A 14084-nucleotide genomic window follows, 5' to 3' on the forward strand; every position below is an offset into this window, starting at 1 on the left:
CTTTTAAAATGAAACCACTGAGTCCTGACGAAGGGTGTCGGCCTGAAACGTCGACTGCACCTCTTCCTATAGATGCTGCTTGGCCTGCTGCGTTCACCAGCAACTTTGATGTATGTTGCTTGACCACTGAGTTTATATTAGCTTTCATTATTTCAATTGCTCTTGCAATTACTTATCACCCATGTGTCTGTCCACTCCATCAGACTGCCCTTTTGTTTTTAGGTTTACCGTACAATAACCCACTTTACGAACTTTGTATCACAAATTTGGATATTTTATTCTGCATGCCCAGGTATGCATTGAAACTAGCAAAGGTCCAAAGGTTTTGTTGAAGTTATCTTATACAGGTAGCAAATGCAACATGAACAAATGGTCTTTTAGACAAGTCAGATTTCAGTAATATTGCTCTCGAATATACATCACAACAACGGCAACATTACCAAGGGAGATAGGGATTCAAAAATCAGCACAAATATGACATGCCTCTGAAATAATTTTTTTAAACAAGGATTACTGCAGCAAATCAAATGTTAAAAGGGCATGCAATATCTACACCAGAACAATTTGATCCTTTCAAAGAAATCTGTGGATAGTGCCTCAAAGAACAATTTCCCCACCCCACCTCTAACAAGGTAAATGAGGTTTAAGTAACAACCATTAAAATTCCAAGGGAACGCCATGCCCCGGTTACCAATACTAATGCAAGATACTATCTGCGAATGTTACATCCACAAAGCTGCTTAAGCCTGACCAGATTGAGCCAAAAGATTACCAAGGTAGCTAGACATGATCTATATATAGAATGCCAATCATGAACTGCTGCTTTTTATTATTTAGAAATAAATAATTAAGGATAACAATGTTACAATGAATGAACCAGTTTGCAAATATTAAAGCAAGTCATCAGGTGAGAATAGAAATTGCATTAAATACACAGCAGTGTTCAACTATCTATTTTGGGATTCATTTTTACTGTTTTGTTATACAATACTTCAAAAGCATGAGAGATTTTTGAATCACTAATCTAATTACCAAGTACATTTCAGAATTAAAAATACTAAACCTTGTTTAACAGAAAATGTGCATTGGGCAATTTTAATAAAATGATCACCGATGAGATTTCAGGGGCTGGTGGAGAGTTGGGTGGACAGCGGAAAAGGAAGATGGGGAGGGGAGTTATTAGGTGTGTGCTGGGGGAAAAAAGAGGAAATACGAAACTAAAGGTAGTTATTATTAATCAATTATAGTTGCAGGCAAGCGGAATTTATTAATTTTAATGCTGACTTGCACCAATTTTTCTCAAACCATCAAAAGGTATGATTTCTCAGACAGCAATGCAATCTGTATCCAATCAATAACACACAACACATCTAGAAAGTTCTACAACAAAATAAAATGTAAAAAAAAGGTAGCTATAGATAAAATTTATATTTGCAATATCTGAATTCACTGAATTGAGAGTTTCAAGTGGTAAACACATACTGTAAACAATACTGGTTAATCTAAGCTACTTATTAAAATAGAAATGTGACTTACAGTACTTTATATGAAGTGATTTTAATCATAGAATTCAAAAGCAAAATAAGTGGAAACTCAGCCAAGTCCATTCTAATTCTCCACATGGAACACATTTAAAAGGATTCCCCAAGTTTCTTCATCATTGCAAAATAATTTTTCTTTTAGGTTCTGATTCAAATTCAGTTTTGGAAAGAATTAAATTTATTATCACTGTCTTATAAGACATGAAATTTGTTGTTTTTGTGGCAGAGGTATGGTGCACAGACAAAATGACAATAAACTACAAAATAAATAAGAAGTGCCAAAGAAAAGGAATAATGAAATAATGTTCATTGGCCACTCAAAAATCTGTTGGTGGAGGAGTAAAAAGGGAAGAAGACCGGGCAGCCCTGAATGAGGGATATTTAATTACAATGGGTCCAGATACAGTAAATTGGGAGGAACCATCTTCTTTGGCAATGGGGTCAAAAGCCAGAAAACAGTTAATGCAACTGGTGGAGAAATGAGGAAATATTCTATTCCCTACATGAAATCTGATAGTGGTATGCAGCTTACTGCATTAGTGGGCAGCAGAAGCAGAAACCCTCATCACGTTTACTGAGACACCACACTGGGTATCATGGGAAGTTGTTCCTGCCTGTGGCCATCGAACTTTGCAGCTCCTCCCGTGGAGGGTCAGACACCCTGAGCCAATAGGCTGGTCCTGGACTTATTTCCATCTGGCATAGTTTGCATATTGTTGTTTGATTGTTTGTGGTTTTTGTATTTCTACATTTATGCTCTATTCTTGGTTGGTGCAGCTGTAACAAAACTCAATTTCACAAACATGATGTGTTGAATTTAAAAACGCAAACACGAGGAAATCTGCAGATGCTGGAAATTCAAGCAAAACACATAAAAGTTGCTGGTGAACTCTTCTTCCGCCGGCTCCGTCTCCGAGCCTACTTCTTTGGCAAGGACTCTCCCACCCCCACCAATGACGCCTTCTCCCGTTTTCAACCCCCCTCCTGTTCATGGACACCCCGCTTTGGTCGTCTGCCTGCTCTGGATCTCCTTACTGCTAACTGCTGACAGGACATCAACCGTCTCCACTTCACCGCACCTTGTTCCCATTCCAACCTCACTCCTTCCGAACGCTCTGCTCTCCATTCCCTCCGCACTAATCCTAACCTTACTATAAAACCCGCTGATAAGGGGGGTGCTGTTGTAGTCTGGCGTACTGACCTCTACCTTGCCGAGGCACAGCGACAACTCGTGGATACCTCCTCTTATTTACTCCTCGATCGTGACCCCACTAAGGAGCAGCAGGCCGTTGTCTCCCACACCATCACTGACTTCATCCGCTCAGGGGATCTCCCATCCACTGCTACCAACTGCACCTGTATGGGTCCTAGCTATGTCTGCCTTTTTGTTGGCTTTGTGGAACAAGCTATGTTCCAAACCTATTCTGGTATCTGTCCCCCACTTTTCCTTCGCTACATTGACGACTGCATTGGCGTTGCTTCCAACACGCATGCTGAGCTCGTTGACTTCATTAACTTTGCCTCCAACTTTCACCCTGCCATCAAGTTTACCTGGTCCATTTCTGACACCTCCCTCCCCTTTCTTGATCTTTCTGTCTCTATCCCTGGAGACAGTTTATCTACTGATGTCTACTATAAGCCTACGGACTCTCACAGCTATCTGGACTATTCCTCTTCTCACCCTGTCTCTTGCAAAAATGCCAACCCCTTCTCGCAATTCCTCCATCTCCGCTGCATCTGCTCTCAGGATGAGGGTTTTCATTCCAGGATGAGGGAGATGTCCTTTTTTTTTTAAAAAGAGGGGCTTCCCTTCCTCCACCATCAACTCTGCTCTCAAACGCATCTCCCCCATTTCACGCACATCTGCTCTCACTCCATCCTCCCACCACCCCACTAGGAATAGGGTTCCCCTTGTCCTCATCCACCACCCCACCAGCCTCCGGGTCCAACATATAATTCTCCATAACTTCTGCCACCTCCAACGGGATCCCACCACTAAGCATATCTTTCTCTCCCCCCTCTCTCTGCTTTCCGCAGGGATTGCTCCCTACGCAACTCCCTTGTTCATTCGTTCCCCCCCCATCGCTCCCCACCAATCTCCCTCCTGGCACTTATCCTTGTAAGCGGAACAAGTGCTACACATGCCCTTACACTTCCTCCCTCACCACCATTCAGGGCCCCAGACAATCCTTCCAGGTGAGGCGACACTTCACTTGTGAGTCGGCTGGGGTGATATACTGTGTCTGGTGCTCCCGATGTGGCCTTCTATATATTGACGAGACCCGACGCAGACTGGGAGATCGTTTCGCTGAACACCTAGGCTCTGTCCGCCAGAGGAAGCAGGATCTCCCAGTGGCCACACATTTTAATTCCACATCCCATTCCCATTCTGATATGTCTATCCACAGCCTCTTCTACTGTAAAGATGAAGCCACACTCAGGTTGGAGGAACAACGTCTTATATTCCATCTGGGTAGCCTCCAACCTGATGGCATGAACACTAACTTCTCAAACTTCTGCTAATGCCCCACCTCCCCCTTGTACCCAATCCGTTATTTATTTATATACACACATTCTTTCTCTCTCTCTCTCCTTTTTCTCCCTCTGTCTCTCTCACTATACCCCTTGCCCATCCTCTGGGCTCCCCCCCCCCCACCCTTTTCCTTCTCCCTAGGCCTCCTGTCCCATGATCCTCTCATATCCCTTTTACCAATCACCTGTTCAGCTCTTGGCTCCATCCCTCCTCCTCCTGTCTTCTCCTATCATTTCGGATCTCCCCTTCCCCCTCCCACTTCCAAATCTCTTACTAGCTCTTCTTTCAGTTGGTCCTGACGAAGGGTCTCGGCCTGAAACGTCGACTGTACCTCTTCCTAGAGATGCTGCCTGGCCTGCTGTGTTCACCAGCAACTTTTATGTGTGTTGCTTGATGTGTTGAATTGCTTATTTCTGAGTTGTAAATTTTTAACACTGCAGTAACTAGAACTGAATGGGAAGTACTTCATTACAGCCTTGGTACATTTTAACAGTATATTATTACATACTCACTTTTGCATTCAACGCCTCTATTATTTGATTCAATTTTCTTCACCCACCTAAAAGCTTCAAAGATTTATTCAAACGTACATTCAAGTCCCTGTTTCCAGTCACTTTACACTTATAACCTGTAAATACATCTCTTCTATTGAGTTCCCAATTTAACCTCAAATATCACTATGGATAATATATTTGCAAAGGATCAATTCGTTTTTATCCCATGAGTTCAGTTAAAATTTATCAAGAGTATAATTAGCAACCATTCAATTAGGCAGGCAGGGTGGTGGAACAGTACATTGCTTCACAGCTAAAGAATCCCCTTAACCCTTCAACCATCAGGATCCTGAACCAGAGTGGAGAACTTCACTCATGCCAACCAATACCGAACTGATTCCACAACCTATGAACTCATTTTCAAGGACTCTACAACTTCATGTTCTCAATATTATTTATTATTAATTTTTTTTTTTTGCATTTGCACAATCTGTTGTCTTTTGCACATTGGTTGTTTTTCTGTTTTTGTTGGTGTGTAATTTTTCAATGATTCTACTGTGTTTCTTTTTATTTACTGTGAATGCATACAAGAAAATGAACCTCAGGGTAGTATACAGTGACATATATGTACTTTGATAATACATTTACTTTGAACTTCGCATTCACGGATGTTTTGTGTGGAGTCTACATGCTCTCTCGCTGGCCACATGAATTTTTGTTAGGTGCTTTAATGTCTTCCCACATTCCAAAGATGACTGATAGGATAACTGATGATTTAAGTTATTCCTTAGCAGGGGTGCATCCATGGAAAATAGCACCTATGGCAAGCACTGAAATTGCACCCCTGTCCAAACATCTGACACCCACCTTTTAAATAACTTTACCATAATATCAGCTCAAAAATACAAGTCAAGCTCATCAATCTTTAAATTAACAAGTTATGGCACTACATGAAAATTATAACTGCACCTTCCCTGCTTTCACTGATTCAAATTGGTCTATGATGTGATCAAAATCAGTTTTTTTCGGTTTCTTCTCTTTCTACACTCAGCAGAGCAAGATCACAGAGTCTGCCTTGACCTATGGAGGCTCTCAAATATGGAAGTATTAGTTTTAACTTGCTGAATGATCTCTCACAGCTGATGATGGAAAATGCGATGGTTAGCATTATCTGAATAGCAATGCGAAGACTGGGGAAAACGCTCTCATCTCCATACTGAACAATAAGTTCAAGAAGCTCTTCAGGTCTTGAATATTTTCCTGTTGACCCACCTTGATAGCAACATTCTGCAATCCAAAATTTCTTCATATAGCTGCTGTCCATCAACAGAGCTGCACAATTTGCCCAAATTTTCGCACTTCTTCTTTAGGTCGTTACTGTCGGCACCGTAACACAGTACCTCTGCATCGAGAAGGACCCCAAACCTGGCATCAGTGTTGTGCAAATGAGCAAACCTTTCATCCATTTCTCTGTGATGATGGTCGTGTTCTCTTCATGACTCTTTCCATTTCCTCCTTAGCTGTTAACCCATTCGTTTCTTTCGTCTCTGACGTCTTTCAACTTCAATACTCCATTCTTGACAGAGACCGACTCCTTCTTCAAGTGACTCACTGTCCTGACGAAGGGTCTCGGCCCAAAATGTCGACTGTACCTCTTCCTAGAGATGTTGCCTGGCCTGCTGCGTTCACCAGCAACTTTGATGTGTGTTGCTTGAATTTCCAGCATCTGCAGAATTCCTCGTGTTTGCACTGACCAACACTTCTCTTTCATCATAAAAATGATCTCAGAGAGCTTTCAAATCCAGGGCGACATCATGGAAGTTCATGCTAGGATCCTGCAGCCTCTTTTGAATATGGTCAATGCGAATGAGTACTATGTTCCAAAATCCTAGCAAAATCAGAAAATCGTAAATCAACATGCGGTTGTACAGCTGCCTTGCGTCACTCCTTGTTTCACTGGTCTCGTTTTCATTGTCTATCATGTCTTGGAGAACTTGAAGTATCTCCTCAAGGAACTTGTTGACAGGCTTCACAGCCTCTGTCCTTGCACTCCAACTGGTTTTGGACTCCGACTTAACCACAGGCACAGTGTTCTTGAGTTTTTCCCAGCGCTGTGTCGAACAAGAGAAAAACACGTAGAGAGCTTCAATGGCTCCAAAAAAAATGTGACCATCATTGTATCCTGCTTGGCTGCATGTACACCCACCAAGTTGAGTGAGTGATTGTTGCAATTCACAAACACTGCTAGGTTGTTTTTCTCACTTATTCTTTGATGAACACCACTTGTGTGTCCAGCCATCACAGCAGCGTTGTCATAGCACTGTAACCGACAATCTTGTAGCTCCATTTCGACCTTCTCTAGCTGTTTCAAGATGTCTTCAACCAAGCTCTCAGCATCCTTTTGGCTTATCTGGATAAAACCAAGGAAGGACTCTCTAAAACGGACTGTTTTCCTCTCAAAATCAACTTCCACATACCTCACTACTCCTGACACCTGCTCACAGTGTGCCTGATCAGGAGTCGAGTCGAACATGAGACCATAGTACTTGGCTTTACGAATGCTTCTCAGTAAGCTCTGGTGAACAGTGGATGCCATCATGTGGATGAATTCGTTCTGGACACCCGGTGAAAGATAAGACGTGGATCCACATGAGTGAAGTGTTTCCACATGACTTTCCACATGAGTGAAGTGTTCTTTTATGACAGGGTCAAAGATGGTCAGTAGTTTCAGTAAGCCAAGGAAATTTCCCACATTGAAGTCATCGTCAACTGAAGTGACTCCCTGTGTCCTCGCAAAGCCAGGTTCTGAATTGCAAGGAATTTTATGTAGTGAAGGATTCTCATCAAGATATCACGCCACTTCTGCTTTTCCTTCTCAATCGGTGGCTGAAATACCGCATCAATAACTCCTCTGTTTCCAGCTAAATTTTTTTCCATTCTTTCCACAGTGTGAAGCATTCCCGATGATTCTTGGCATTTTCATGAACACTCATCCTTTCAAGTGCTTTCTGCTGGTTGAATCCACTTTCCTGCTCCAATGAGGATTGATGGTCTGACCGGGAATAGAAAAGGCAACAGATACAAAATGCAGACTTTTTAGAAAGGGAATAGACCAGCCATGAGCAGGTTACTTCCTCACCACGTCCGTTTCCCAATTTCCTCTTGAATCAAGTTTTGTTCATCGAGTGGTTTATGTTGGTAGGAAAGGCCCCTCACTGTTCTGGAAATACTTCGAACCCAGCTTTATTATTTCTGTTCTCAACGTGTCAGGCAGAATTGCTTTTTCAGTATTCTTGTCGAACTTCAGAAGTCCAATATCATGCTGTTCATAGCTCTTTGACACCATCCAGTTCACCAGGTTCAGTGTCGTCAGGTTCAATCTCGTCAATAAACTCAACATCACCACCACCACCATCGTCTTCCCCTCCTGTCATGTCCATGTTCTCTGTGGCAGCCTCACTCTTAGTCTCGTCATACTCGGACTTACCTGACTTGACTTCCTCCTCGGCTTGTGACGCATTTGTACTTGATCCACCTTCGAATTCTAACAAACTTGTAGCAGGTGCAGGCGACTCCATGGAACGTGTCGAACTACTACTTGTTCCAGGCTTTTCAAAGAAGGGCATGAAGAACTTGCTCGACTTCTTAGCTTTCCTTCTTCTTCATGAAGAAACGTTTCATGGTCTTCTTACACAATGTTCTGAAATAAGGCCATCCTAGTGCTTCTCACCCATGATAATCAAAGACAGATCATACATCTGAAGAAAATTCTTTTTTCACTATCCGAGGATGGCTTGTCTGACTTTAATAGAAACTGCTCAGTGGCACCCAGGGCACGTGCCATACCTGCCATACCTTAGATATGCCACTGTTCCTTAGTGTGGATGAATGGTAAGAGAATCAAAGGGTGTCGAAGAGCGCAGAATTAGTTGCTGCAATAAGACCACAAATCCATGAGACATAGAGCAGGACTGGGCCATTCAGCCCCTTGAGTTGCTCCACCATTTCATCATGGCTGATCCCAGATCCCATTCAACCCAATATACCTGCCCTCTCACCATATCCTTTGATGCCCCAACCAATCAGGCATCTATTAACCTCCACTTTAAATATACCCACGGACTTGGCCTCCACCAGAGTCTGTGCCAGAGCATTCCACAGATTCATCACTCTTTGGTTAAAAAAAAAAATTCTCCTTACTTCTGTTCTAAAAAGTCACCCCTCAGTTCTGAGGCTATGCCCTCTAGTTCTGGATACCCCCACCACAGGAAACATCCTCTCCACATCTACATTATCTACTCTTTTCAACATTTGGCAGGTTTCAATGAGATCCCCATGCATTCTTCTAAATTCCACTGAGTACAGGCCCAAAGCTGCCAAACACTCCTCATATATTAACCCCTTCATTCCTGAAATCATCCTTGTGAACCTCCTCTGCATTTTCTCCAATGACACAATATCTTTTCTGAGATAATGGGCCCCAAACTGTTGATAATACATCAAGTGCAGTCTCACTGGTGAGCATTATCTCATTGGTTTTATTTTCTATTTCCTTTAAAATGAATGCCAACATCACATATGCCTTCTTTACCACAGACTCAACCTGTGAATTAACTTTCTGGAAGTCCTGCATGAAGACTCCCAAGTTTTCTTGCACCTCTGAAGTTGAAATTTTCTCCCATTTAGATAATAGTCTGCACTATTGTTCCTTTTACCAAAATGCATCATTATACGTTTCTCAACACTGAATTCCATCTGCCACATTTTTGCCCATTCCTTCAATTTGTCGAAGTCCTACTGCAATCGCATTGCTTCCTCAGCACTACCTACCCCTCCACCCATCTTCATATCATCTGCAAAACTTTGCCACAAAGCCATAAATTCCACTAACTAAATCACTGACAAACAATGTGAAAAGTAGCGGTCGCAATACTGACCCCTGAGGAATATAACTAGTCACTGGCAACCAACTAGTAAAAGCCCCCTTTATTCCCACTTGCTGCCTCCTGCCTGTCAGCCATTCCTCTATCCATATCAGTATATTTCCTGTAACACCATAGGATTTTATCTTGTTAAGCAGCCTTATCTGAGGAACCTTTTCAAATGGTTTCTGAAAATCTAAGTAAATGATATCCATGGCCTCTCCTCTGTCCACCCTGCTTGTTACTTCCTCAAAGAATTCTAACAGATTTGTCTGGCAGGATTTCCATTCACAGACACCATGCTGATTTTAACTTATTTTATTATTAGTCTCCGAGTACCCCGACCTCGTCCTTAATAATGGACTCCAGCACTTTTCCAACTACTGAGGTTAGGCTAACTGGGCTATAATTTCCTCTCTTTAGTCTTTCTCCCTTCTTAGAGTGGAGTGACATTTGCAATTTTCCAGTCCTCCAAGACCTTGCCAGAATCAAGTGATTCTTGAAAGATCATGACGAATGCATCTGTTCTCTCTTCAGCAACCCCTTTCAGGACTCTGGGATGTAGACTACCTGGTCCAGTTGACTTAGCCATCTTAAGACCTTTCAGTTTGCACTTTTTCCTTTGTAATAGCAATGGCACTCACCCCTGCTCCCCGACACTCCATGGACCTCTGGCATACAGCTAGTGTCTTCCACAGTAAAGACCGAAACAAAGTACCCATTAAGTTCATCTGCCATTTCTTTGTCCCCCAATACTGCCTCACCAGCATCATTTTCCAGTGGTCCAATATCAACTCTTACCTCCCTTTCATCTTTATATGCCTGAAAAAACTTTTAGTACCACTTTATATTATTGGCTAGTTTGCCCTCATATTTCATCTTTACCCTTCTTATAGCTTTTTTTTAAAGTTGCTTTTTGCTGGACTTAAAAGCTTTCCAATCATCCAACTTGCCACTCACTTTTGCAACCTTATATGCCCTTTCCTCGGCTTTTATGCAGTCCCTAACTTCCCTTGTCAGACACGGTTCCCTACCATTGCTATCTGAGAACTACCTCTTCCATGGGACATATCTATCCTGCACCTTGTGAATGATTCCCAGAAACTTCAGTCACCTCTGTTCTGCCGTCATCCCCGCTAGTATCACCCTCCAACCCACCTGGGCAAGCTCCTCTTTCGTGCCTCTGTAATTCCCTTTATTCCACTGTGAGACTAAAATACGTGACTTTTGTTTCTCCCTCTCAAATCGAGTATGAATTCAATCGTAATATGATCAGTGCCTCCTTGGGGTTCCTTTACATTAAGCTAATAAAAAAATACATGGAAAGTAAGGAGAAAGAAAAGGACAGATGGGATTGCTCTGCTGGGAGCCAGGACAGACCCAGTGGCGTCCTTCTGTGTCATAAATAATTATTTTGACTGAAGAACTATTAAGGCTGTATATTAACTACCTACTGTTTAACTGCTGGTGATTAATTTATGTCAACAATTTTAAACAGGAATTTTCAACATTCACTTACTTCAATGAGTGCAGTTCCAACAAACCTCAAAGTAGACTCACTTAAATGAAACATTAATTCCCTGTCACCAGCATACACAGTGGCTGCTGTGTATATCATCAATAAAAATACCTGCAGTGGCTGCAGTTCCTCACCTTGGTTATGCAACTTCCCAAACTCTTGACCTCTACTATTACTAGGATCATCTTGGGGACACCACCAACTGCAAGTTCCCCAAGTTGCATACCATCTTGACCTGGAAATATACTGTTATTCTTTCTCGATTACTGGATCTAAATGTGGAATTTCCTACTCAACACCAGAGGAATGCAAGGGTTCATAGCAGCAGCCACCTTCAACTGGACAATTAGGGATGGACAAAATATGCTAGCCAATATATCCCAAAAGCTGAATAAATAATTGAAAAAAAGACACACGCACGCATCTCCTTCTACCTTAGACCACGAACTTATCAATCACCCCTGCTGTGGACCACTTCTGAAGGTCCAAGACGCCGACTTCTACAAAGAAGGGATCTGTATGCTCCACAACTGCTGGACTAAGTGCGTAAATGTAGGAGGGGACTATGCTGAAAAATAAATGTGCTAGGTTTTTTTAAAAATTGACTCCTTCCTTAGGCCACAAATTTATCAATCACCCCTCATAAAATGGCTTTCCACCGAAATACAGTTTTACGTGAAAGTAGGCTGCTTGAGTTAACTAAAAATATGAACCATGCCGTGCAAAACAAACTTCATTAATTGTTAAAATTTTCACACCAGTATTCATCTGTGGAGATAAACGTTACTATTTAATTAACAAACTTTCCTTACAAATGAGCAACATTAACACATCCTATTTAATTTTAATAGGAATGAACTTGCTGATTATTCCCAATATCCTGCAACCAAAATCTGAAATTCAACTACCTCAATGTCTAATCACAATACAAATCTAAATTTACTTTACTCACCATGCTCTTCCTGATGTATTCTATGGCTTTCTGTGTGTTCATTCCTGACCAATCATTAAGCATGTAGCAGATACAAGAGGCACAGTAGACAAACCTCATGTCATTTTCACTTCCTTCTGGCACGGCGTAAAAGCTGCAGAACAGACAAAGAGGGAAAAGATGCGATTGTAACTATTTGGAAGTAACTAATACATCTGAAGTGACCAAAACGTTCTTTTGACTTTAGCATGAAATATATCATAAAGTTTGAAAGTCTGAAAATAGAGTTTGTCCATTTTTCAAATGTATCTGATGAAAGATCTTAAATTCAATGTGATCAGAACAAGTTTCCATTTACAATACAAATATTTTGTCCAATCTGGTTAAATAGCAAAATAGATGTTACATCAAAAGAATGAAAATTTCACACCAATCCACTTTAACATGAATTGTGTATTTGTGAGTATATTAAAATTTTAAGAGGCAAAATGATTGTCATGATAGCTGGAATGCAAGGCGCTAATCAAACTATGATGTTGCAGATTCTACAATTTTAGACCTGTACCACTATTTTTTTGGCCCAGCCGTCAGTGCCAGCTGCCACTCCACTTGCTAGTAGCCAACTGACTGTGCTCCCAGCTCCACTCTGGCAATGAGACAACATAGAAACAGCAGAGGCATGCAGGGAATGTGGCAAGAAAAAAAACGGCATGGGAATCAGGAACCATCAGGCAAAGGGGAAAAGTAATGGACTTGGTAGATTGTCCACTGAAGCCGTTACAGATTATTTTCGAGTTATGAAATCATGTGAATGTAGCAAATATTAATTCACGTGAGAATCAATCTTCAATTCTTAATGTTCAAGATGTTCTTGCCTGCATCAGCCAAATATGTAAGACAATTGGGTTATGCATCAAACCAAATGCCAGAGGAACTCAGAGGTCAAGCAGCATCTATGAAGAGGAATAATGAGTCAATGCTTAAGGCTGAAACCATTTATCAGGGTAAATTATTAGCACCATTATAACTGAGTTCAAGGAAGCTTGCAGACCGGAATGATTTAGCACACCAAACATGATCAGAGGTATACTGATCAATGAGTAGTTGGGATAGTTTATCTGCTACTTTGACATAACTTTATAACATCAGAATAATCCCAAACAGAAGTTCTGTGGAGTCAGGTCATCTTACCATTGAGGGCTAGTCAGCAGGCTGGTGGCTCTGCTCCCAGGGGTGACTGAGCAGAATTATCAAGCTCACATTTGAAAGAAAGCAACACAGTCCTTTCTCCATACCAGTGCTAATTCCTTCAAAGTAAGTTTATTATCAAAGTACATATATGTCACCATATACAACCTCGAGATTCATTTTCTTGCGAGCATACTCAAATCCAATAACCATAATAGAATTAATGAAAGGCCACACCAATGTACAACCAGCGTGCAAAATATAACAAACTGTGCAAATACAAAAAGACGTAACAACACATAAACAAACAATAAATATCGAGAAAATGAGATGAAGAGTCCCTGAAAGTGAGTCCATAAGTTTTTGGAACATTTCAATGATAGGGCAAGTGAAACTGAGTGAAGTTATCCTCCTTGGTTCAAGAGCCTGATGGTTGAGGGCAATAACTGCTCCTGAACCTGGTGATATGAGTCCTGAGGCTTCTTCCTGATGGCAGCGATAACAGAGCATGAGCTAGGCGGTGAGGGTTCCTGGTGATGGATGCTGCTTTCCTGCAAAAACAATCTGTGATGGGGAGGGCTTCCTATCCTCCATATCAGTGCTAACTCATTAATCCTATCTCAACAAAAATAGCTGATAACAGAAGAAGGAAGCAACTAATTTTCATCAGGAGTCACAAAACTACCTAATCAATGTTTTTTTTAATGTACAAAAGAGTTTTGTAAAAATTTCTATTTAGGTATATCAATTTGCTTCCATGCAAGGTGGTTTTCTTTTGTAGGGTCTTATGTGGTGAAGAAAAATAGCAAAACTATTTCCTCCAATTAGCATTCAATAATCACTATTGGCAGACTTGTCTGGAAAGCCATGAAGTCTAGTTAATGCTTAACGGGTACAAGTATGGTTATAACTATGCAGGCTTACAGAAAATCATATTTTTGAAAGACTGCTCCACA

At 41.4% G+C, this 14084-nt stretch overlaps 1 protein-coding gene across 1 annotated transcript in view; it reads right to left on the reverse strand.

The window, feature by feature from the left end:
* Positions 1 to 14084, reverse strand: part of pggt1b (protein geranylgeranyltransferase type I, beta subunit) — a 78933-nt gene that overhangs the window by 20826 nt on the left and 44023 nt on the right. The window contains exon 5 of the mRNA XM_063069167.1: positions 11962 to 12094. Within this exon, the coding sequence (XP_062925237.1) occupies positions 11962 to 12094 (133 nt within the window). The remainder of the gene's footprint in view (positions 1 to 11961; positions 12095 to 14084) is intronic.

The sequence above is a fragment of the Mobula hypostoma genome, chromosome 16 (assembly GCF_963921235.1).
Source record: "Mobula hypostoma chromosome 16, sMobHyp1.1, whole genome shotgun sequence".
Taxonomy (NCBI): domain Eukaryota; kingdom Metazoa; phylum Chordata; class Chondrichthyes; order Myliobatiformes; family Myliobatidae; genus Mobula; species Mobula hypostoma.